This window comes from Manis javanica, chromosome 10 (assembly GCF_040802235.1).
Source record: "Manis javanica isolate MJ-LG chromosome 10, MJ_LKY, whole genome shotgun sequence".
NCBI classification, from domain to species: Eukaryota; Metazoa; Chordata; class Mammalia; order Pholidota; family Manidae; genus Manis; species Manis javanica.
The window spans coordinates 106,234,959-106,261,691 of record NC_133165.1 but is presented as its reverse complement, the minus strand read 5'-3'; the positions used below and the strand labels follow the sequence as shown (position 1 = coordinate 106,261,691).

The 26,733-nt window shown below is 48.7% G+C and overlaps 1 protein-coding gene across 3 annotated transcripts in view; it reads left to right on the top strand.

Annotated features, from left to right (window-relative positions):
* Positions 1-26,733, top strand: part of LARGE1 (LARGE xylosyl- and glucuronyltransferase 1) — a 500,680-nt gene that overhangs the window by 460,292 nt on the left and 13,655 nt on the right. For all 3 annotated transcript variants that reach the window (XM_073213795.1, XM_073213797.1, XM_073213796.1), the window contains 2 exons: positions 4,593-4,756; positions 14,427-14,705. In XM_073213795.1, coding sequence (XP_073069896.1) covers positions 4,593-4,756; positions 14,427-14,705 — 443 coding nt within the window. The remainder of the gene's footprint in view (positions 1-4,592; positions 4,757-14,426; positions 14,706-26,733) is intronic.

The window sequence follows — 26,733 nt, the reverse complement described above, 5'->3', positions numbered from 1 at the left end:
GCCTGATGTAAGACCTGAGGTGCTTTCCACAGTATGCAGGCTCATTGTCAGACAGTAGTATCCCCTCAGCCCTACCCCCGAAGCACTCTGATGGCCACAGGTGACCTTGGGAGGCGGATGCCCCGGAGCCATTTCTTAGTATGTTGAAATTCCTAGATGGAGGCTGTTCATCCCCCGGGACTGCTGGCAGACCCTCCCAAGCAGGGCAGGCCTTGGGAGTCCTGGGAGCACTCTCACCGATCACTTGAGGACACCTAGCAGGGACTTGCTGGGCAGGCAAGGTGCTCTCGATGTTCTAGGTAAAGGGAGGAGTGGAACACAGGTCCTACTTATGGGGCCCACTCTGGGGGGCTTTTCACCAAAAGGCTCCTAGAGCTGTTTACCATGGGATGGCGTTTTCCCCTAAATCAAGGGTACGTGCCTGTGTGCATAGAGACCCCCAAACACGCATGGATTTCTCATGGTCTGGTCACTCATTTTCTTTTTTTTCTGTCTTTTTTTTTTTATTTTGTTATCATTAATCTACAGTTACATGAAGAACATTATGTTTACTAGGCTCCCCCCTTCACCAAGTCCCCCCACAATCCCCATTACAGTCACTGTCCATCAGCGTAGTAAGATGCTGTAGATTCACTACTTGTCTTCTCTGTGTTGCACAGCCCTCCCCTTTCCCCCACCCCCCACATTATACATGTTAATCGTAAGGCCCCCTTTCTTCTCCTCCCACTTCTCCCTCCCTTCCCACCCATCCTCCCCTGTCCCTTTCCCTTTGGTAACTGTTAGTCCATTCTTGGGTTCTGTGCTTCTGCTGCTGTTCTGTTCCTTCAGTTTGTCCTTTGTTCTTATGCTCCACATATGAGTGAAATCATTTGGTACTTGTCTTTCTCTGCCTGGCTTATTTCACTGAGAATACCTTCTAGCTCCATCCATGTTGTTGCAAATAGTAGGATTTGTTTTCTTCTTATGGCTGAATAATATTCCATGGTGAAGATAACCTTCTCCTTTGCAGGCTCATCAAAGAAAGACCCTTTTCTCCACTCACACATGCCAGTCCCCCTTTCCCTCCGTCACACACACACACACACACAGATGCACACACATATCCTATTCTCTCTTTGCTGATGGGAAGCCATGCACTAATGTCAACACATTACGAACAACACACCGCCACCAGCACCCCCAGCAGCCCTGCTCCTGCAGCGAACTTTGCAGGTGTGTGTTCTCTACAGGAGAATAATGGCTTGGGTGCTTCTGCAGTGCAGGTGACAAACAGAATGGGGATATCAGTTGGTTAAGTTTCCTCCTGGGAGACACTGTTATGGTTTCCAGGCATGTGTGGGTCCCTCAAGGAGAAAGACCTGGGGACTGTCTGACAGTCAGGAAACAGCCCTCTGGGCTCACCTTCCCTGTCCTCTGGCCTTTGCCATGACGTCTCCTTTGGATGATATTTGAAGACAGAAAGTGTCCACTTGCTGTCTTCAGGGGCCCAGGAGGCTCCTGTTCCTTTATTATAATTATGCTAATAACAACCATGATGATAGATGATGTCTGTTGAGTCTATATGTCATGCCGATACTGCACACATCAAATGCAGAATCTCCTGGAAACCTCCAACCCCCGCACCTGCCCACCTTTAGTAGATACTGTTATTATCCCCATTTTACAGTTGAGGAAACTAAGGCTCAGAAGGGTTAAGTAACTCAGCCACTCACCCAGAACTGTCCACCTGGAGTGGGATGGACCGGTAACCTCAGCCTCTGCTGTGTCTGCTTCTTGACCGGAGCCTGAGAAAGCATCTTTCCCGGAGAGGCAGCGTGAGGATGGAGGGACACAGACCCAGGTGTGACCTCCTTGAGCAACCTCAAGATCTTAAAACTGCTTTTTCAACTACCAAATGAGGCTGCACATGCCGTATCAGAGGGCTCTAAGGAAAGGGAACCTTTGCACATAGCACCCGGCACAGAGCCTGGTATGTGCTTATTTGCTGTCCAAAGCCTTTTCAGCCATCACAGACCCTGAAATTGCAAGTACAGGAGCAAATAATGAATGCGCTTAGGAGTGAACACCTTCTGTGCATGACATTAGAGGGTACAGAAGGAAAATTAAGAGGATGGGCCTGACCCTCACACGGATTATAGCCCTCTTCCATGCTGAAGATGTTTCCTTGTTGAGCACCTGTCATGCAACGGGCATGGTGCTAGGGGCAATCTGAAGTGTCAACAGTCTTCACCAAGGAAGTTGCCTTTCAACAATTTCATTTCGAACTGATGGGTGCTTTAGTAAATTTATGAATAGAGTGTTCTTGGAGCACAGAGCAGGGCCAGCAAAGGTCTCACAGAGAAGGTGCCATGTAAGCTGAATCTTGGAAGGTGAATAGAAGGTCCCCTGGTGGAGAAGAGCAGCCGAGGTGAGGCAGAATATGGTAGAAGGGAAGGAACTTGTGCAGAGTCACAGAGGTGTGGAGGGAAAGGCAGGTTTGGGGAGCAGAAGATCACTGGTGCCAGTAAAGAGTATGTTGGGAGCAAAGGGTCAGAGAGAAGGTGAATGATTGTCCACGAGGATCTGGGTTCAGCCCTGCAGAAGGGTCACTTGGCTCATAGGATCTTGGAATGAGAATCCCAGTTTCCTGTCCTTACATTACTTATACTCTTGGCATAGTGGAACTCTTCAAAAAGGCAAGGACATCAAATTAGACTTGGAAAGCTAAAGAATATCCCTAATTGCATCCTTTTTAACAGCTGAAATTTTGAAAGTTAGCTGGGAATATCTCATAGATCAGTGGAACCCAACTGATTGCCCAAGTGGCATTTGGAAATACATGAGTGCATTTGGAGTTCCACAAGGCTGTCTGCAGAATGCTACAAGCATTTAGAGGGCAGGAGTCCAGGAGACTAACTGTCCTGTGACTGTGGAACGGGCTCACACAGTGAAACAGCAGCCCACAAAAAATGCCAACAACACCCTCTTGGTTATATCGCTCCAAACCTGTACAGCCTCAGCAGCAGACAGTGAGAGTTGTGTATTGAGGCAGTTCTGCTGATCTTGGGCTTCCTCCCAGGATGAGGGCAATCAGGAAGACCGCCCTCCTCCAGCAGCCGAGCCCAGGCATTTTCTCATGGCATCAGTGGATGTCCAAGAAACATACACCTCCTCTTGAGGCCCAGTCTCAGGATCGGGGCGACATTGCTTCCCCACCATTCTATCAGCCAAAGTGAGTCATGGTCCAGCCCAGACTCCAGGGTTAGGGAAACAGGCCCAGTAAAAGGTACTGAAAGTCATATAACAAAGTGTCCAGATACAGGGAGGAGAGGAGAATTGGAACAATTAATGCTATCACATGCCATACCAGTCATCTTGAGAAATAATGCCATAGCTTCATCTATCAAGACAAAGGTCTTAACTGATGTTACACAGGAAGTGGTTTAATATATTTCTTGATTGCTACATATTGGCTTGGAGACTTTTAAGATAAATACACCTTCTTGGAAAAATGTTCTATTACGTTCAGCTACGTGAGCAACTCTAGCCACTGTAAACTTTAATCTATATTCAACTCTGTGGAGTCGTGTGATAAATGGGGCAGATGTAACAAAAGATATTGGAACCAGCCATGGGACCCTTGACAAATTACTTTTTTAAATCTATTGTATTGAAATGCACTTTGCATATGATGAATCCACCCATCCTGAGTGTATAAATGTGTACACCCATGTAACCATTGCTCTAGAACATTTCCATCACCCGGAAAGCTCTCCCTTCTCTTCCACCACCACACATGCACTGATTTAATTTCCATCACTATCGAGGTTCTTTTATTTTTTCATTGCAGAGTTTTTCATCTGCAAAAGAGGCACAGTCACACCTGCGTGGGGGCATGGGGTGAGGTTTGCACGAGGCGGTTGCCTGTTGGGCAGCTGCGCATCTGCAGGTCTGGGTGTCTGTGTGTGCGCACCTGCCCACGTCCAGTGCTAAGTCCTTACCTTCTAGCAGGTCAGCATGTTCTTCACTCTTTCACTCGTTGAGATGCAGGGAGTGTTGAGCTGCTGAGGAACTTCTACCAGCGAGACTTCCATGGAGTTCGAAGAGAAAGAAAAGAGTGGGTACCAAGACTCTGATTAAACCTGGAGGAAATTAAGGGAAAAGGTTTTGTGGTTCATTCTGGGGCTTGTTTTGGTTTTCCCTCCAGGGTCTGGTAGAAATTGAAGTCTGGGGGAGCAGAGCCTCGGGCCACGCAGAGGGACTGTGCCATCCAGTTTGCAGCACTCCCGTCTTAGCTGGTTTCCCCCACTTTTGAAACTGTTGGGCTGGGTCACCTAGGAAAACGATTTTTGTCTGCTTAGGAGGAGTCCGGGATGGTAAAACATTTGTCAGTTGTCTCCACCATCGGCTCAGAGGGGACTCATTTCTGAGGTGTTGAGGGCAGCTGCTCATCATCACAGCCTTTCTGAAATTAAACTGGAAAGGAAAACCGGCGATCCCGTCCTGCTCTGTTTGGCCCATCCTCCATCCAGTGGGTAGCAGACTCGGTGGACAGCCTCCCGGGTCCCTCGGGACTGTCCTTCTTGACCCCATGCCCCTCTCCTGCCTCTCAGCTCCAGAAGCAGCTCTCCGAGCTGGATGAGGACGACCTGTGTTACGAGTTCCGGCGAGAGCGGTTCACCGTCCACCGAACCCACCTGTACTTCCTGCACTACGAGTACGAGCCCGCTTCAGACAACACGGACGTCACCCTGGTCGCCCAGCTGTCCATGGACAGGTATGGCCGCCGGGCCCCGCCCCCACAGGTCCTCTCCCTGCTGCCCTTCGCCCGGTCAAACGGAGAAGGGAGAGGGGGCCTCACAGGCCTAGGATATTGAAGCCTGGCAAGGTGGGACTATGTCTCATTGCCTCTCTGTCCCTGAAAACCAAGGGCTCTTGTCTTGGTGGTGGTGGTGGTTTTGAGGATAGAGGAAGACCTGATTCTGAAAAATAGAACTCTACTCACATTATCTCAAGGGAAAGCAGGTGCATTATAGGGAAACATCGACTGAATTGGAATCACTGCTTCTTTTCCTTATAAGCATATTAATGCAACAAACATTCGTTGAGCCTTTTATGTGTGAGTCCCACTCTTCTATGGCTCACCGTCTGTGCACTATTCTCAGCCGTGGCTGGGGACAAATTGAATCACCTGAGGAGCTTTTCAAACAAATTGATGTTCGAGTTCTGTTGCAGACCAATTAAGTTAGAACTTCTGTGGCATGAAGACCTTGCATCATTTTAAGTTGGCAGTGTGCAGCCAGGGTTGAGAATGTGGGACTCAGGGTAAGAAAGCAAAAAATAATTAAGTAAAATAATTGGAATTGTGATAAGTGCTTTGAAGGAACAGATAGATAACAACAAGGTCAAGTGAGTGACCTTCTTTAGGTGGTGTGGTCAGGAGAAGTCTCTAAGGAGGGGACATTTCTGCAGAGACCTGAAGGATGGGAAAAGGAGTCAGGCATGCGAGTTGCTGAGAAAAAGAGTTTCCAGGCAGATGAAATAGCAAGTGCGGAGGTAGAAAGGCCTTGCATATTCAAAACCTGATAGAAGACGAGGGTGGCTAAAGCCTAACGGGGGATCAAGAGGAAGGTGGCATGAGATTAAGGTTATAGAGCATAGAAACTCAGAAAATATTTAGATTTTATTCTAAGTGTGGTGGGAAATTACTGAAGAAATTCACAGAAGTTACACAAGTCTAATTTATGTTTTTGAAAACCTCTCTCTGGCTTCCAGGAGATGAATGGATTCAAAGCCCCAAGGTCTCTCACTCAGGGCTGCACTTCTTTATACCTCACTGTCCTGTGCATTCCCCTCCCACCTCAGCTGACCGGCTTCCTTATTGTTTTACATGTGGCCCAAAGTGGCTGCCCTTGCCCCAGTTGCCTTCATGTCATTCCCCCTAATCTCCCACAATTAGGAAGGGAGTTTAATTGGCCCAGTAGAGATTCCATGGGATTATTTTCAGGGTTAAATGAGTTCATGCCTCTAAAGTGCTGAGAACAGTACCTGTCACACTTATCAAGGGTTCAATAAACGTCAGTTGTTATTGTTGTGAATGATTGAAGAATGAGCGACTGAATGAAAGAACAAGCACTTGGACAGGAAAAGGTTCACATGTAGTAAGTAGTCTGAGGGTTCAGACTAGTGAGCGGCTGCTTGCATCCTGAGGCACCCGGGAACCATTCTTGTTGATTGGTTGAGTATGGCCTGCAGAAGAAAGTCCTTGCTCTGAGACTCCCACACCCAGCTTGTAAGCAAATGATTGTTTACATCACTAAATGGCATCATTGGCTGGTAGTTTCCTGAAGATTCATGGGCCCCCAGGACTCCTGTGAGGAAACCCAGAGAACCTGCAGACCTTAATAGGTCAAAAGGCAAGAGCACAGAGATTCTCGCACCAGCTCTAACTTTGATTTGCTGTGTGCTCTCAGGCAAGATCTTTCCCTTCTCAGTTTTCTCATCTCCAAAATTCATGTGGCTTGTTCCACAGATAATACGTAAACCTCAAGTTCTATCTGTGCATGGCTGTTGTGGGGCTAGGAGATTTCTCAGAAGACACCCTGTGCCTGCCTTCCATCAGGACGCAGTGTGTACAGGGCTCAGTGTATTGGCTTTCTGTTGTTGTCTGACAGATTGCCACGGACTTAGCAGCTTGAAAAACACACATGTATTACTTACGGTTTTGTGGGTTAGGAGTCAATACGTGTTAGCAGGGTCCTCTGCTCAGGGTCTCAGGACTGAATCGAGATGTTGGTTGGGGCTATGAGCTCATCTGAGAGGCAGGGTCCACTTCTAAGCTCATTCAGGTTTTGGCAGAATTCAGTTCTAGGACTGAGGCCCCGTTTTGTTGCTGGATGTTGGCTGGGGTCCTGAGCTCCCAGAGGCCACCCTCAGGTCTTAGCCTTGTGGCCCTCTCATTGCATGGAAGCTACTGCTTCAAAGCCAGCAGGAGAGTCTCTCTAATCTGTCATCTCCTGTATTCACAGGAGTAATATCTTGTGACATTCCCAGGTTTTGTCACCCTCAAGGGAGGTGTACACCACGTGCATGCACCAGGGGGCAGGAGTCTAGGGGGCGGGTTAGAATTCTTCCTGCCACAGACAGGTAACAGGTTCTTACAATAAAGAGATGCTTTGGGAACCCACGGGAGGAGCCCCCATCACAGCCAGGGGTGGAGAAAGGAAGAGACAGGGAATGTGTCCAAGTTTGCGGGGAAGGGATCGCCTACACTTCATCAGAGGCGGGATAGAAAGCACAGAGGAGAGGAGGCTTCCCACGGGGGAGCGTGCAGCATACTCGAGGGTCAGCGTGGACACCAGGCCTGCTGGGAACACAAGGTTGAGTGTGGCTAGAGCTTCGGGTGTAGATGAGGGAGAGGAGAGCAGGTGAACTTGGCCAGAAAGGCAGGGCCTGGATTTCAGAGGACCTTGGGGGAGTCAGGGCAGGTGGCCAGCAATTCCAGCTCAAAGCTTTTGGGCTCCCAGAGAGGCTTTAAAGGGGGCTGACCTACACCAGCATCCCAGAGCCACCCCAAAACTTCTGTGTCCCTCTGGCTTCTCACCCTGCTTCTGGGTTGGGTGCCCAGACTCTGCCCTTCTAAGCAGTGCAGTATGAGTCAGCTGGCCAGAAAAGTCCTCTCTTCACATTGCTTTTTCCTTCTCCTCTGTTCTATTGAAAGTGCAAATAAAATCTAATCCTTGATATTCATGCTGAATAAGGGCCTAGATTGGTCGTCTGTTCTCCAGGCAGCAGGAATGCCCCTCATGCCCTTCAGATAAGGGCCCTGCAACTCAGACACCCCAGTCTGCCCAGGGGAGTAAGTTCCAGGTAACCCCAGGTTCCCACCTTTCAGAGCATCCAGGTTTTCCTTGGTCATTTCCATGCCCCCTGTTAATGCATTCAGTTTATCAACGAAATAGTCAGAGGCAGACAACCTCCCAACTCAGTGGCTACCTCCAAACTCAGGAGAAAATGAAGTTTGACCCGTGGACAAGTCACTCTCTAAGCCTCGGTTTCCTCGCCTGTATTCTGGGAGTGATAATTACAGTCGCTCCCCACTGAGGTTGTTGTGAAGATCAGATGAGGTCACCAGGCCCAGGCCTTGGCCCAGGCATGCAGTCAGTGATGTTGGTACCCAGCGTGATGGCAGCACTAGGGAGCAACATCTTGGTATTTGGTGTCTGCACAAAAGGATGTGAGACTTATGGGCAAGGAGCTCTGGGTTCAAATCCCACCAGCTCCTTCACTCCTTAGCTGGTGATCTTGGGCAAGTCACTTAACCCCTTAGGGTCACTCCTTCTATAAAGGGGCTTAAAAATGTTTGCCTTATAGGGTCTGGTTAGTATTAAATGAGAGGCTCTGAAAGCCACTGGCACATATTTGCATTCAATAAATATTTGCTAGACCTGAACACTGTGACCACTCTGACCACAGCCTCTGCACATGGTAGGTAGTTAGAGATGTAAGGAGATGTAGGAAAAAAAGATAAGGACCTGGGCTCAAAATCCAGTTGCACCACATATTAGCTGTAGGAACTGGGGCAAGTTCTTAGGCTTTCTGAGCCTCCCTTTACTTATCTGTGAAATGGCAGTACTACTGGCAAGTTCACAGATTGTTGTCTGGATTTTATAAAATGAGAGGCTGTAAAGTACCTAGTAAGTAGTAGGTATGCAAAAAATATTAGTTTCCCTTCCCATATTGTTTTTTACCTCTATGCTGGCTATGGAATTTGCTCTCTGCAATTTATAAACAATTAGAAAATTTTAGACAATTTTTTTAAAATTATTAACCCAAACCCATTCTTCTGTATACATTTGCTATCAACAAAAGAACACAGGCAAAGCAAAGCACCTCCTTCTATTGCCATTGGGAAATATCCTCCCAGCATGGGCTGCAGGAGACCGGGAGGAACGTGCCCTCACAGCCCGTTTAAAGGAAAGCCCCGCACCTCTCACATCTGCCACAGACATCTGCAGAAGCCTTCCCTTCAAAGCACACACATCCCCCGACATGGCAGGCATGGGATGCCCCCTAACACACTGTGACAAGTATTGCCATCGGACAATACCAGAGAGCGCCAGGAATTCCACACCCTAGCGAGAGATGCTTAGCGGAACATAATCAAAAATTACAAAGTAGTACTACAGGCAGATGAAGACTGTGGAAATCCCTCCTTCCACTGCACCCTACACATTCAGTTATGATACAGCAGGCTGACTGGTGCCTGTTGGATTGATTTTTAATTGAAGAAACATTTCGAGTGTGTTTGTAAACCTTTGAATCAGAAGTAGGCCCTACGCGAATGCCACAGTGAATCAGGGGAGCTGGCGTGTGGGCTCCCTCTAGAATTCCGTTCAGAAAGAATGAACGTCGCCTGCGACATCTATGGAACCAGCAAGCCTGCTCGTCTCCCATCCCAGCAGCAGGTGATGCCGGCTGAAAGCACGCAGCAGGCCGGCTAAGGAGGGTAGTGCCCACAGCACTACCTTGCCGGCAGACACTTGTTCTTTGTGTCCCTTTGACAAAGTGGTTGAAGTACCAAGTACAGTTCCAGGGAAACACGTGGCCGATGGGTCTTCTCTCTGTTTTCTGTGAGTGGAAAGGAGGATGGGAGCTGAGCTAGCAGGGTTCCGTCCCTTAGAGCCCTGCTGCTCCATCTGGCCGCACGGCGTCACCTGGGAGGTGTTAGAAATACAGAAGCTTGGGCCCCACCCCTGACCTACCGAACAGGAATCTCTGGGGGTTGGGGGTTCCCCAGAGCTCTGGGTTGTCATAAACCTCCCTGGTGATCCTGAGCACGCTTAGGTTTGAAAAGCAGTATTCTAGAGAATGAAAGGTAATACTTTTTCCATGTAACACCCCATGATCTTTAAAAAATATACAGATCTTCCTCCATTGACAGTGGGTTATATCCCAATAAAACCATCATAAATTGAAAACAAATGTAATATGCTTAACTTACCAAACATAGCCTAGCCCGCCTGAAATGTGCTCAGCCTACAGTTGGCCAGAACCATCTGACACAAAGTTTATTTTAGAATAAGGCGCTGAATATCTTGTGTAATTTGTTGAACACCGCACTGACAGCAGGAAACAGAAGTGTGTCAGGTGCTGCCCCCTGCGAGGGCACAGCCGCCCGGGAGCTGCGGCCACTGCCCTGCCCAGCATCCCAAGAGAGGCCCATCTTGCATGTCGCTAGCCTGGAAGAAGATCCAAATGCAAAACCCGAAGTACGGTTTCTAATGATGGCATCGCACCTTCACACCATTGTAAAGTCAAAAAATCTTCTATCGGACCATAGTTAAGTCGGGGACCATCTGTGGATCAGGTCATAGCATTAAAACTTTCTTAGATTTCTCATTGCATGTAGCATAGCGTGACAGCTGCCCACATGACCTCCACATGAGCCGACACCTGCTAACCCCTTGACACCCCCTCTCCTTCTGCCCCTCACTCGCCCGTGTTCCATCCACACAGGTCCTGTTCCTTCTCGCTTGAACATGCTAAACTCAGGTTCATCCCAAGGGCTCTTCCCTCTTCTTGGGAAGCTTCTCAAGGTCAGACCCTCCTCATCACGCAGGCCTCACATTTCACGTTCCCAGCAGGGCCTTCCCTGGCCAGCCCTCGCAGCCTCCCGACCCTGTGTCCTGTTCTGTCACCTCTCTAGCCCACTGTTCACCTGCATTTATCACAGTTTGTTTATTGCCTTCTCCCTGCCATTAGAAATAAGCTCCAGAAGTAAGGAACTGTGTCTTTCTCGTTCATTCTGGGGCCCAGCACTATACTTGCACATTGTAGATACTCAGTAAATATGCAGGTATCTCATGTAATACTCAAATTCACTTGGATATAGTGTGTTACGTAGCAGTGCTTAATTAACTGCTTGAGTCTTGGCAGCTTTAGTACAACAGCCACAATGAGCTCATGACTCTGTGGGTTGGTGGTGGGAGCCGGGCTCCCCCCGGGCAGTTCTGCTGGCCTCGGCTGGGCTCATTCATGTCAGCAAGGCAGCTCTTTTTTGGGGGTGTTGTCTGGCTGTTGGTCAGTGGGAACACCTGAGCCAGGTAGCTCATCATCCAGCAGGTAGCATAGGCTTGTTCACCTGGCAGCAGCCACAAGTTTCCCAGAGCAGGGAACCCTGGGCCAAGGCCCGCCACACAAGCACTTCTTTATGCCTCTGCTTGTGTCGTGTCTGCTGTTGCCTCATAGGCCGCAGCAGCTCCCAAGGCCAGCCCAGAGTCAGTGTAGGAGGGCACTGACAAAGCACATAGGCAGAGGGAGAGGAATAATTTGCAGCTGTTTTGTAATCCACAGAGGCATTATTATTATCCCCAATATGCATATGTGGAAAAGGAGGCTCACAGAACCCTCATCACCTGCTCAGGGATGATGACACAGCTCAGCATTCAAACCCAAGCTGCCCCCCTCTCTGCACCCTGCAGCCTGCCTTGCGCCCGTGAGCCAGCGGGGATCAGCTGCCTCCTCGGGGGCGGGGAGTTCCCCATCCCAGCAGAGGCTTAATGGCCACCTGCCTGGACTGCTTGGGCTGACAGACATTGTAGAATTCCTTCCACTTTGAGGTTTCTGACTCAGCCATCTCCCTGCCTGCTCCCTGACACCCACACAATGGCAGGAGGCTTCCGGGCTCAGGCTACGGGTATAGCCCCTGCCTGTATCCTCTCTTGCACACATCTCTCTGGCCGCTCCTGACCTTTGCCAGCATGAGGCAGTGGGCGGCCCTGGGGAAATGGAGAAGAATGTGGCCCAGGGAGTCAGGACGTGGGTCCTGGGGTTTGCCCTCCTGCCCCTCACGGTGTGCTCTTCAGCAAGTCAAGCCCGTCTCTGAGGCAACCTCCTTCTTCCTAAAGATGGTCCGATCAGACTGAAAAATCTCTAAGGTTCCTTCCAAACAGAAAATTCTGTAGTTTTAGAATTAATCCTTGTCTCTTGAAACGCTCTCCGTTGGCGCTGGTCCTTGCTGTGCCAGGCACTCTCTCTTCCTGTGTAGGAGTCCTAAGAGGGACTTGGCACAGAAGTTTGTGTCAACAAGAGCTGCACAGAGATGAATCTTGGGACAGCAATGACGAGAGACAACAGAAGGGTCCGGAGAATGGCGGATCTTTGAGGCACAGACCCCAAGAGAGACTGATGGGAGGATGAACGACTAGAGAGAAGCCAGCCAAGGCAGGAACACCTTGTTTGGGGAAACAGGCAATGAGGAACTGCCCTTTAGGGTCATTTTTCCCAACCTGACACTGGTCCATATTGAGGAGTGCTCTGGGTCCTGGGCACTGGGGTCAGACAGACCTGAGTGTGAATCCAGCTCCTCTTGTTCAGAGCTCCATGACCTGAAAGAAGCCGCTTCACCTCCTTACACTTCCTCTCCTGCAACACAGTGACAAGAATCGCCACTTAATGGAGCTAGTGCAAGTGATGACAGCGAAAAGGCAGCTAGCACGCTGTAGGCAACAGACAAATGGTGGAGATTTATTGCATCGTTAGCACGTTTTATATATTATCATCATGATGATTAGTCGTGGTTTGTCACTGTTCAGATCCTGGCAAAGAGCTTGGTTTTAAGGGAGAAACGGTTGGTGAGGTCAGAGCTGATGGCAGAGAAACAGAAGTGGGCTGTGTCGTCATTAGCTGAGGTTCCAGAGGACGTCTGTCGCAGTCTCCTGTACAGTCTACAAAGATGTGATGCTCGTCTCCTGAGAACCTTAAGTCTTTTGTTTCTGTTCTTCCTCTAACCTTTGAAGAACTTGAAAGTCAGGCTGCACAGGCAGGGCTTGGCTCCCTGCTTGGGGAATCCAGACACGGAGTCAAAATCCAAGTCAGTGGGAGAATGCACAGCAGAAGCTGGCCTCTCTCCGCCCCGAACAGCCCTCTCCACCCCACTCCCTCTGGTATGCAAACATCAGGTATTATTCTTGCCCTTTACTCCCCAAATCTCTCAAAATTTATACCAACAGTATAGAGTCCTCACATTTCACAGCCAATGAAAATGAGGTGTAGGTGGAATTATTCAACATCCTAGATTATCAAAGCCCAGCAGACACTGGGGTCTGTATGCAAATTTCAGCAAAATTAGGCATAGTGGAGAAGATAGTGCCTCTTAAAAATCCAGCTCTGGTCAATTTGATTAGTGTTATACATAGGAACAGAGGGCATTTTTCCCCAATGAATATCTTGATCCTCCACTTTAGAAGAGGGAGCAAATCCCAACAATACCAATTTCCAGAATTACTGAGAGGAAACTCTCAAAGTCCATCGAGAAAGCCATTGACCCAAGATAGGTGTGCCATTTTCCTTTGTTTAGGGGCCTGGAAATGCATGGAATCTATTTCCTGGTAATTGTCTGAATCAAGTGGACCTTCTGACCAGGAGACTGCTGATTACCTGTTGCTGGGTAGGGAAAAAAAATTGAAATAGGCTTTTGCTGTTTCTTAACCATAGATTTTATCTACCAGGCACTTCTAAATGCCTTTGGGGGAAAAAAAGCATCTTTATAGATTCTTTTTGAACATTTTTGAAGAAGCCTCTCTGTCGGAAGCACCTTTTGGTTTTGTTCGATTCTGTTCTTTCCCCATGGTCGTTGGCTCGGTGACTCCCAGGCAGCCTTGCAAAATTGGCTGGGGCCCTCGGGCAATACAGGCTCTGAAAAATCGAGACGGTAGGACCCAGGCACACTTCGGTCTCCAGCTTTCGCATGTATTTCCATTCCCTTTGGCAAACACCCAGTATTAGTTTCTTGCCATCTCCAGGGCCCCGTCCACCTCCACCCCCACATGTCTGGTGCAGGTCCAAGAATCAACACTGGAGAATGTTGAATCATCTGGAGCCTCGATTCCTTTGTCAGGAAAATGGGGTAAAGACGGCTGGAGCATGCAGTTGTTGGGAGAATTCTAGAAAGTGTGTGGTGCATAGAAATGAGTCGGGTCAGAAGTCATAGTTATTGTTACTCTTGCTTGTGCTTATCTTACCACTTCTTGTAACTCACGGCCTCAGTTTGACCAACTCTTTCACAGCCGTCACTGGTTTAGGAGAGAAGTAGAGCTGTTGGGACTCCTTGAGCTGGAAGGGGATCTTTACATCATTTAATATAATATTCCCACCCCAACCTCGGTGGAAAGAGGAGTCTTAGGGTGGGATGTGACTCTCTTCACATCGTCCCTTCAGTTGGAAACAAAGACAAGAAGCAGCAAAATAGCATTTTTATGCCCTTCTTACAGATAAAAGAACTGAGGTCTGCCCGCTCCGTGTGGTGATTCGTGTTTAGAGCAGGGACTTGGATCTGAGTTGATTGACCAGGTCCCCTTTAGGGGGAATTCCACCCCCAAGAGGCTGGGTGGAGGGTGCGTGGATGGGGCCAGGTGTCTGTGGCTCACCTTCTCTGTCGCTCCCAGGCTCCAGATGCTCGAGGCCATCTGCAAGCACTGGGAGGGGCCTGTCAGCCTGGCCCTCTACCTGTCCGATGCCGAGGCCCAGCAGTTCCTCCGCTACGCACAGGGCTCCGAGGTGCTCATGAGCCGCCACAACGTAGCCTACCACATTGTGTACAAGGAGGGCCAGTTCTACCCCGTGAACTTGCTGCGCAACGTGGCCATGAAGCATGCCGGGACCCCCTACGCCTTCCTGTCCGACATCGACTTCCTGCCCATGTATGGGCTCTACGAGTACCTCAGGTGAGGACGCCCTTGGACAGAGGCTTGGGCAGTGCCGGGACCAGACACCCCCTAGGACCTTAGTCTCGTCCAACACTTTCCTCTTACAGATGGGGCAGCTGAGGCCCAGAAAGGGGGTGGAGCCTGCCAAGTCCACCCAGAGACAGAACTCATGACTGGAGTGGGGGCCTGGGGGTGGGCGGCAACCCCCTGTCTTCACTGTCCCAATGAACAGATTGGAACCCCACTCTGCATACCAAAGTGCTAGCGGCAGACCTGGGTCTCAGAAGCATCTCTTCTGTCTCCCAAGGTGATGGTCTTGCTACAGCTTGTATGAAAATGAATCCTCCCTCTTCCTGTCTGGGATCAGACAACCTTCATCTAACCATTCTAGAAAGATCACTGCCTCTTCCGTAAAACAAATCAAAGTGACGGGTAACATTTATGGAAGTGCTTGCCGGGTGCCAGGCACTGTTCTGAGTGCGTGGCGAGCAGGATTCATTTCCTCCCCTGTCAGTCCCTGCCATGGGTACTGTTATTATCTTTATTTTCCAGACGGAAGGCTGTGGGAATGAGATCGTAAGCTGTTAGCCCAAGGTTACACACCTGCTAAAGTGGGAGCTGAGGTCAGCCAGTCTGACTCTGGAGCCATGTGCTTCATTGCCACCATGGCTGCCTCTGTGACTTTTTGATGACCCTTTCCACCTCTCCCCACATGGAGGGACTAGAGAAGGCACTTGGCTCGGGGGGATTTAGATGTCTGTTTAAGGAGTGACACTTAATATGGAATAACAATCTGAACTGAAAGGGGCTGTCGAATTCATACAGCCCGAACATCCCCATGTGAGAAAACTAACGTCACAAGATGTAAATGGTCAGACTTTTTAAAAAAATCCTTTGGCACTGTCACTGGTCAGCCTGAATCATGTCTCTGCTACCAAGTGAGTGCTCGCCTGGATCCAGGTGCCATGAGAGGTGGTTTGCCCTGCTGGATTCACGCGGCAAGCCCTAAAAGGCAGGCCTGGCTTCCCACTGTTATTGTGGGGACCAGTGAAGCCCAGAGAGCAAAGTCCTGCTCACATCCTTGCTCCAGGATTTGAGCCACCATCTGTCGGACCCAAAGTCTGCAGGCTGCTCTGTTTCACACTCAGCTGGCTGCTCTGGGGCTTCTGACTGTCCCAAACAGGGCAGCAGGGCAGGGTCTGAATTCCTTCTCTCCTGCTCCCTTGTCCTCTCTCCGTGTGTGTGCATGTGTGCATGCGTGCGTGTGTGTGTGTGTGTGTGTGTCTTTCAGTCTTTGTCTTACTGTCTCTCGCTCACTCTTAAAAGAGATTCTAAAAGGTTCTTTGTCCTGAAGCCCAGGCACAGGTGTGCTATGAGCTTACCCTGCTCTCTAGAGCAAGGGATGGCAGCCCATGTTCTCTGCCCACTTTCTGCACTGGGTTTCTTTCTGGGGTTATCTAGGGATATCAGAGCATCAGTCCCTCCGCTGTAAGCAGGAGGAGGCCCTTCCAGCCTCTCGCTGTCAAGAACAGCAGGGTGAGCCACCCCAGGGAGGATGGCAGACATCTTCCCAAAGAGTATCTGCTGTCCTAGGAGCACTGCGAACCTCCTCCCCCGACCCAGAAGGGCTCCAGGCATGGCCGAGTCCTCCAGCTCCACTCCAGCTGGGCCCTGGAACCCTAGTGTGTGGAGTGAGGGCGCCCCCGTGTGGCCAGACATCACTTCCGGCCCGGGATTCCTGTAGATGCTGAAGCCTCGCAGCTTGCAGGGTGACGGGCTCTGGGTGCCAGGCAGGGCTTCCAAAGGAACAGATGGGGGCTGTGAGGGCGTTGACCAAGAAGAGGGAGGCTTCGGGACTGGGCCCTGGCCCGTCCTCCACCCCCCTGGGACTCCCACAGGAGCACCCAAGAGGCCTTCATTCCGACTAATTGAAAGTGAACCAGCCCCATCTAAAAGGTCTGTGGTCTCTACGCCCCCCGTCCAAGCACTATTTTATTATTTTGCCTCACGGGCATCATGTTTTTAAAAACATTACACATGAACAGACTGTGTTTATATATTGTCTGCCTGTGTGTTATTGATCAGAGACATCGCTAACTGCTAATCAAGCCCTTGCTCAATGTGAGGTGCCTGACGTTGCCCATTAAGTAGCATTTTCTTTATGCAGAGTCACCTGAAGTCTGAGCTGGCCTTTGCCACCTAGTCACAGGAAGGTGGATGGTTCCCTTCAGGGGCTTTGAAATATTGCACGTTGCTCTGAAAACCCCACTATTTTCTTCATAGGCCCAATAGAAGCACAGAGACCCCGAGTTGAGAACAAATGACCTTCTCCAGTCTTAGTATACATGTGGAAACTGGGACCAGAGAAGCAGTGACTTGCCTGCCCAGAGTGAAAAGATAATGTGGCTTCTTGATTTTTCTTCTCTTCCATCCTTAGTGTCTATTTCATGTTTTCATTTAGGGGATAAGCATTAATAAGGCACCTACTATGTGCCCCCATATCTGTGAACCACACAGATAGGATCTGTGAATCCCAGAGCTTACAGACCAATAGGAATGATGGTTAATTGAAGACACAGATTGCTTAGGTACTGTGAGGGGGGTGTCCTGTCCTGGTGGTACCAACCTAACCTAGGGGTGGAGGGAGCTTAGGAAAGGATGTCCTGAAGAAGTTGAAGAAGCTAAGTGGAGGCCTGCAGGCTCAGTTGGAAGTGACCAGTAGAGGTGGCGATATCCCAGGTAGAGGGAGCTGTCCATTCCCGAGGTGGAGGGTGGCCAGAGGCTTGATGGGAAAACAGCAAGAGATGATGTGGCCAGAAATGTATGCCAGGGTGTGTCCCCCAGGACTTCTCATAAACTGTGCTGAGAAGTTTGACCTTTATGAGACAAGGAGGGGGCGGTTGCAATGGAAAATCACTGAGAATGGTGTGATTAGATATGTATTTAAGGAAGATCTTGGTGGTTACATCATGTAGGATCATGAGTAGCAGGGTCAGAGGAAGGGAGACGAGTTAGGGGCCTGTTGTGTTAATTCAGGTGGGAGATGTTGGAAGCTGGAGTAGCAGCAGAGACAAGTAGATGGACCAGAGGGAGATTCTGCAGCTAAAATCAGTAACTGCCCACAAGGGAATCTGGGCACCTCTTTCAGATGTTGCCACTTGAGGTCCCCTTTGCAAAGCCTGTCCCCAGAAGTCATCCTACCTATGTGGCCGGTGGCTCCTGCTGGCCTCCTCTTGGCCCGCTGTGCCCACGTCCTTCCTGGACTGACTCTGAGGTCAGGTTGTGGTCAGGGCACTGGCTGAGGCCAGGAAGCCTTAGTCCAGCCGTACTGTATGACTTTCAGCAATTCTGGGGTGTTTTTCCATTGGAAAATTTTCATTTTCCAAATGAAGGAATGGATTTGTTCAGGACTCAAAAACACACATGCCCACAGGGGCCACCGTCTCGGCCTAAAGGAGCCCAGGATGCCGAGTGCGGTCCACGGGGAGACCTTGGCTGCGTGTCAGGCAGCTGGCAGCCGTCCCCTTTGGCTGCGGAGTCACCACTCTGGGTGGGGGAGGCAGGGAGGCAGGGCGAAGGGCTCCATGTTTTTCAAGAGGAATTGAAAATCTGGATTTTCATGTTTTCATTTTTAATGTTCTCAATATTGGCTTCTCTCTAATATTTTAGAAACATCCATACTGTTGAGCCACACCAAACATGGCTTCAGGCTAAATAGAACCCCCACCACCCCCAGTGTGTGGCCTTTGACCTAGATAGTTCCTGGGCACCGGAATTTTGAGAATTGGTCAGGAACGTGATTCCGTCAGAAGTCCCACAGAGGCGGGTACTGTCCTTTTCATAGGAAAATAACCCTATTGGTGTAAGGAAAAATTTTTCCCAGTGAGTGGGATGGATGTGTTTCTGATCCAAACCCTAAAAGTGGCTGTGCTTCATGACCGGACTTATGTCACTGGTTTGGGATAAAGTTAAGGGAACCATTTGCCCCAGTAGCAAGGCCAGGGGACCCTTTGAGAGACTGACTTCTTCAGCATAGATATCCAAAAAAGTACTCTACCCAAACTCTGTTAAAATACTATTCAAATGAGGATAGTTGCAATGTTCTCAGCCCGTACCACGTGCCAGCAGCCCTGCCAGCTGCTTTGTGTATATTCCCTTTACTCTTCATTCTCCTCCGTAAGGCAGGTGTCACTGTAGGTGACCAGACAGGCCCAGAGAGGTTAAGTATTGGCATCAGAGGAGGAAGGGGGTTTCCCTCTAAAAGCCTGCACACCTGCCGAAGGGGCCAGAGCGCTCTCAAACCAGCATGCCAGAGCAGGCTGATCGGCAGCCCTTTCCTGGGGTACCCAAATATTTCATTATATCACCCTTTTTGGGGGACCTACTTGATTACCAAAAAAATTTCAGTATCATAGCCTCTGGAACAGCTTCTTAGCAACCAGCTAATGTTACAATGAAACAAACAGATGAGTCAAAAAATAATGAAATCAGTTGTATGTCTGGACATAGGTGCTGAGTTTCTCTAAAATATCTCTCCCACCCCTTCCCCTGTCTTCTGAATGAGCATGTAGATAACAGCTTTCACTCTGAACTTCAGAAATGTCAAGTAGAATTCAGCGGGGGCATGGGAGACCTGCCTTTGAATCCAGGTCCTGGTACACTGATCTCACAGGGCTTGGGGCAGCTTACTTAGCCCCAGTCCTCTTCCATTTCTTCCATTTCTTCTGTTTCTTCCGTTAATAAAGGGGCTAAGAATAGCCTCCTGCAGGGATATGGTAGGTACTCAACAGGATTTAACTTTCTGCCCTTCGGCCGGTTCACAGCATTCAGTATGAAACTTCTTTGCCAGGCCCCCACCCCAACTTCATATAAACATGGTAACAAGAGTAACTTCATATACCCATCTCACCTTTTTGACTTATAAAATGAAAAACTCTACACATTCATCCAAAGAAGTATTTAGTGAACACCTACTATGTGCCAGGCATTGTGCCACACTGTGACAGTGCTGTCCCTGGAGTCGTTCAGATCTGCATTTCAACCCTGAGTACTCCTTACTCAGCATTTACTTGACCTTGGGAAATTTACTTAATTTCTCTAGCTTTCTTTATCTGTGAACTGGGGATCATATTTCTTTTCTCCTAACATCCTACCTAGAAAGATTAAATGAATAGTATTTGGAAAGCACGTAGCACAATGCCTGGAACATTCTTCACTCCACAAAGAGACACTGTGTGTCTGCCATGGCGGGGGGCACTGCTCCTGGGGCAGATCACAGTGAGCAGAGCAGGCCAGGCGCTGGCCCTGTGGGGGTTGCCTTCTAGGAGGCCCCCCATGTCTTGGTACCACTGCTGTATTGTCCATACAGGTACAGAGATAAAGGTTCAGGCGCTCCAACTCACAGGCAGGTGACCCAATGTGGGTGGGCAGGGAAGGCCCTGAAGAAAGCAGGTAGCTGAGTTTAGGCTTGAAGAACTAACAGATGTAGAAGCATGACGTATCATGGCATGTCAAGGAATGTTCCAGGACAACAGAGGGACCAAAGGTGGGAGGCCCCTCCGCTGGGACTTTGCACATCCCAGAGGCTGAGGCAGATGTCTCGCCTCTCACTAGCCCTGCAGAATCCATCTTTGTTCAGGGCCTGAAGCTTAAACCATCCCTGCCTTGCTTTGCAAATGGTGCCTTTGCAATCTGGCAAAAAAACATGCCACTCTGAGTGGAGACTGTATTCTGACAGTGCACAGGAATGACAACTTCCACTTTTATTCTGGTCTCCCCAGGGTGATGGCTACCCCTCCCTTTCCTCGGGATTTAACTTTCTGCCCTTCGGCTGGTTCACAGCATTCAGTATGAAACTTCTTTGCCAGGCCCCCACCCCAACTTCATATAAACATGGTAACAAGAGTAACTTCATAGACCCATCTCACCTTTTTGACTTATAAAATGAAAAACTCTACACATTCATCCAAAGAAGTATTTAGTGAACACCTACTATGTGCCAGGCATTGTGCCACACTGTGACAGAGCACGCAACAGCTGCTCTATAAATACTTGTTGAATCAGTGCAGAAATTTGAACAAGTCCAGGTAGAGGTGGCCCCAAGCAAGGCCAAATGGCTGCCTGCCAAGGGACATTACTGGGTGGCATTCCCTTGGGTTAATTCATCATTTTAATTCTGCTCTAGCGATAACGTTTAATACTTATTGAGCACTTACTGCATGCCAAGATCTGTTACCAGCACCATCACATAGATTTGTCACTTAGCCTCACTATGATTCACTTTACAGATGAGGATGTTTAGGGTAATTACATGCTCGCCCACACGGTGTCACTGCACCGACTTACCCTGGGTTTAACCAGAGGCCTTCTGTGCTTAACCTGTTCATTGGTCCAGTTGCCTGATGGGCCCACCTCCACCATCCTCGTGGTGGCCATGACATCATCACAGGCTGTCCTTATCAAGGGCATCCTGTGCCCTGGAGAGCTGTCTTGACCTCTACTTAGAAAATCCATTTACCCCTCACAAAACCCCGCAGCCCAGGTACTAGCACTATCCCCAGCTCACAGAGAAGGAAACTGTGGCACAAAGATGTAACAAGAGTAGAAGCTGGTGAGCGTCCAGGCAGGATCTGAATCCAGGCCATCTGCCCCAGAGCTGCCCTCCTAACCACAGAGCTACACACTGTCCCTCCCAGGACCTGCAGCCAGTATATAACGTGGTGCCAGCACATAGAAAGTTCTCTAGTGTTCAGCCATGATTGCTAATGGTAAACGTCGGGCCATGGGGTAATGAAATAGGGGTGAGTAGGGATGTTGAGATTACAGGAGCAGGGGACTAGGGAGTCCCTAGCACGAGGCATGGCACTACAACTATAGCCAAGTTTGTTTTTGGTTTTGTTCTCGTCTTTTGCCCCCATCTCTGACTGGCAGGTCTCCTTCTGGTTATGTTAATGCAACTAGTCGAGGAGCCAGCCAGTCTTTCTGGGGCCTGGGACCCCCTCCTCGTTCTCCGTGTGACTCTGCCCATCTCTGACCACAGCTATAATGTGTCTATTTCACGGTTACACTCTCTGGGGGCAATCTTCATCTCTCTCATTTGCAAGTCTTTGCTGTTGTCACCACCTACCCTGGAAGCTCATCTGATGGGAAGTCATTTCCTAGGCAACTGTAATCAAATCGGAGCAGACTCTATAACCTGGCCTCCATGTGCCAGGATGCAGGGAAAAGCCTGCGTCCACACTTGTCAGCGCGGATAACAAGCACAGATGAGCTCTGCGCCTGCCTCCCTCTCTGCCCCCAGGGAGCCTGCTAAGTCCTCCCAGAGGGTTAGATGATCCCCATTGCTCTGGTTGACAGCCGTGCTGTTCCTCACCAGCTCACGCCCATGTCAGTGGGCACCATGTACACCCTAGTTCCCAGAACCAGCGGAAATCAGAGAATGGGTGCATCTCAGACTGGTGCCTCAGCTTACTCTCCAAAAGGGGGTCACCCCAGCTGTGCCCAGGCACTCTGCATGGGCATCACAGGAGGACACAAACGCACGGTCGTCTGCAAGAACAGCGAGCAAAACACACATTTACGTGGATCCTCCATGTGCTAGGTGCCATGCTAAGCACTTGACAAATGCTATGACAACCCTGTCAATGATTAAGTGTTTTTATTCCCATTATACAAATGAGATTAAAATGCAGAAGATAAATGTGCCCAAAGGTCATATGTGTTTAAGGGGCAGGACTACAATGGCAGCCCAGCTCTGTCGATTTCAAAGGGCCCTATGCACATTACCATCCTCTCTCTCACATATGACAACTACAGATTGACTCCTTCATTCCCTGTACATTTATTGTGCGCCTGCTGTGTTCCTGGCATTGTGCCAGAGCTGGGAACATAACTACAAATGAGGTTTGTCCCTGGCCTCCGGCCTCACAGAGCTAATAGGCACGCAAACGGGCAATCTGCGTGTTATTACCACTGCCAACACCTGCTGTCACCAGGGAGTGAAACAGTCTAGAATGAACTAGTCCCAAAGAAGATGCAGGCGCATCATCCTGGGGGAGCATCAAGGCCAGCAGAGGTAGGCAGGGGAGGTGTTGGGAGGCAGGCTGCACGGCAAGCCTTCAGGTGAGTCCTGCTGTCCTGGGGTTTCTGAAACAGATGCACTCTCCCGCACAAGGTTCTTTCCCTACTCCTATCCCCTTTTTTTTTTTTTTTTTTTTTTTTTTTTTTTTTTTTTTTTATTTATTTTTTATTGAAGGGTAGTTGACACACAGTATTACATTAGTTTCAGGTGTACAACACAGTGATTCAACATTTACATACATGATAATTCTAGCTACCAGCTATCACCATACAAAGTTGTTACAATATTTTGACTATATTCCCTATGCTATACATTACATCCCGGTTACTTATTTATTTTACAGTTGGAAGTGTGTACTTTTTTTTTTTTGAGAGGGCATCTCTCCTATTTATTGATCCAATGGTTGTTAACAACAATAAAATTCTGTATAGGGGACTCAATGCTCAATGCACAATCATTAATCCACCCCAAGCCTAATTCTCGTCAGTCTCCAATCTTCTGAAGCATAACGAACAAGTTCTTACATGGAGAACGAATTCTTACATAGTGAATAAATTCTTACATGGTGAACAGTACAAGGGCAGTCATCACAGAAACTTTCGGTTTTGATCACGCATTATGAACTATAAACAATCAGGTCAAATATGAATATTCGTTTGATTTTTATACTTGATTTATATGTTGATCCCACATTTCTCCCTTTATTACTATTATTTATTTTATTTTATTTTATTTTATTTTATTTTATTTTATTTATTTTTTTTTTTTTTGAGAGGGCATCTCTCATATTTATTGATCAAATGGTTGTTAACAACAATAAAATTCAGTATAGGGGGGTCAATGCTCAATGTACAATCATTAATCCATCTCAAGCCTAATTCTCGTCAGTCTCCAATCTTCTGAAGCATAACGAACAAGTTCTTACATGGTGAACGAATTCTTACAGAGTGAATAAATTCTTACATGGTGAACAGTACAAGGGCATTCATCACAGAAACTTTCGGTTTTGATCATGCAATATGACCTATAAACCATCAGGTCAAATATGAATATTCATTTGATTTTTGTACTTGATTTATATGTTGATCCCACATTTCTCCTATTATTATTATTATTATTTTTATTTTTAATAAAATGCTGAAGTGGTAGGTAGATGCAAGATAAAGGTAGAAAACATAGTTTAGTGCTGTAAGAAGGCAAATATAGATGATCATCCTATCCCCTTTTAATAGACCTTTCGTGTAAGTCCCTGGGAACTTGTATGAGAACCCCTCGGATTCCTTACAACTCGGGTTTGATGAAACAAGGAGCTGTCTGATGTTAGATGCTGCGGAATCCCGAGGTTCCGAGAGCTAAGTCTCGTTCTCTCCTGGCCTTCTGACAGCAGCCCCAGGGCTCCAGCAGTTTGTCACTTGTCAATACCGCCACAAAGAAATCAGCCAATTCTGTCATGGGAGTGGGAGTTCGCATGGGCAGGGGTTGAGGGTCCCCAGCCCCTACCCAAGGAGTAGAGACAACAAGAGGTACCCGAGTGGTGACCAGCATCATGGGGGTGGATGCACGGTGCAGTCACCCGACCAAAGCCAGAGCAAGTGCGAAGATGCTCTCAGGAATCCTGGGGTGGAGTTCTCGAGCTAAGGACAGAGGGAGTGGTCTTAGCACCAATGAGAGGAATCAAGAATGATGACAACGGACAAGGCTGTTCAATTTGACAATGAGGGACATTACTGACCTTGGCCAGTGGCAGACTATAGTACAGTGAGAAGCTCACCGGCAGTGAAGAAAGGACATCTCCAGTGCGGGGGACTCAGTAAGCGCATAGGTCAGTGCACGTGTCTCTACATCTCCAAACCCTGGCCGTGTGCTGGCCTCTGCCCCACTTAGCGGCTACGAGGTAGGATCTGCCATGGCGATGGGATTGCCCTGTAAGGAGCCTAAGTACGCAGGCTCAAGCCTCCCACCATCTCCCTCCATTCCATTCCTCACCACTCCCACCAGCTACTTTGATACATGAGCTCCAAGAATTTCATTTCTCCAGTTTGCAAAGTTGCTATGTTCACAGACTTGGCCCCAGGGACCCCGTGATCATTGATCTTTCCAGATTATTTCTAAGATGGTGCAGCCTTAACTAATGCAGCGATGATTTTCCTCATCATCAATCATGATGATGACGGTGATGGTGATGCCTACTAACTGTGTTACAGGGCATATTAACCTCTCAGAGTTTTAATGTCTCCATCAGTAACCCAGGACTACTAGTACCTATGTCACAGGTCGCAGTGCTTAAAGAACTCATGCATAAAGTGCTTAGCACACACAGTGCTTGCCACTGAATACATGTTATACGTGAGCACTCTTTAGTACCATTCATTGCCCACCCACGATGTACCAGGCATGTTCTGAGAAATTTGGTTCCCCCTAATCCAGAGCTTTGCAAATACTTAGAAACACCCTCTTGACTGGCTAACTTCCTTTCTGAGTCAAAATGCAGTATTGGGAAGCTCTGTAACGACAGAAGCTGTGTCTGCTCATTCATCTGTGTCCAGTATCTATGTCTGGCTTCATAAATATTCATTAATTAATGAGTGTATTATCTTAGTTCTCTTAATAACCAAATCTGTAAGGTATTTATTATTACCCAGATAAGGAAACAGAAGCCCAGAGAGTTAAGAAAATTGCCCGTGATTATACAATTAGTGAAGTGGTGGACTTAAGATAGCATCTAATCATCTGCTCTAAAAGGTCATGTTCTTTTCTTCACTGTTCAGCCTCCCTGCAAAGTGACATCCCCTGAGAGATACCCAGCATATAGTTTTAGTTGGCTGTAATATGAGGCCACGTGGACAGCGCAGTCCCGTGTGGCAGTCACACAGCTGGAGTTGAAGAGCAGAAGGGTGCACACCGTGGGCTCCCTGCTTCATCCTGTCTGCTGCCCTTCTCCTCCCTTTGTCTCCCCAACACTGAATTGCAGGGTCCACTGCCATCAACCATCCTGCCTACCCTTCCCCCACCAGGCCATGCCAGTCACTGACGTTCCTGGCCCGGCCCCCACAGCAGAGACTGCCCAACCAGGAGGGAATTCCAAAAACACTTCTTCCCATTTAAATGCAACTGTGCTTTCTCATTTTTCTTTACATCAGAGGTAGACAAATCTTCTAATTTTGCTTTCCTAAAGATGACATCCGATTGGGTTGGTAATACCTAAGCCCACACCATTGAGAAAGGAAGCATTTGTTACAGGGAATTAGAGTACAAGGCACTCGAGTGGAGTGCCCACTACAGTCTGTTATCTGCACAGCAGCCAGAAGGATTCTTTCACTATACAGAGCAGGTCATCTCACTCCTTAGCTCAGAGTTCCTCCCCATGTCTCCCCATCTCACTGAGAGGAAAATGCCAAGACCTTTGAATTCAGTACGATGGCTGCTGTGACAAATTACCACAAATGTGGTGCCTTAAAACAACACACATGGATTATCTTACAGTTCTGGAGGACCACGCTGGAAAGGGCCTTACAGGGCCGAAATCAGGGTGTCAGTGGGGCTGCGTTCTTTGTGGAGGCTCTTGGGGAGGATGGTTTCCTGGCCCTTCCAGAGGCCACCCCATTTTTAGGGACTCTCCATGTTCCTTATTGTGCTCTTGTCATTGGGGCCTTCGTCCTGGCCATTTCCTTAGCCCAGAGAACTCTTGCCCAGACCACCACATGAATGCTCCTCACCTGCTCCGGGTATTTGCTTCAACATTCCCTTCTCCACAAGGCCTGCTAGGACCACCCTATTTAAAGCTGTAACCCATTCCCCACCCCTAACATTCCAGCTCCGTTCTCCCTCCCGGCAATTCTCTTCCCAACATACTGCCAGATTCACATACTGTTCTTATCACCTATCTCCCCACTAAAATATCAGCTCCGCAAGGGCAGGAAATGTCTGCCTGTCTAGTGACCCATGGATCCCAGGTGCTTTCACTGC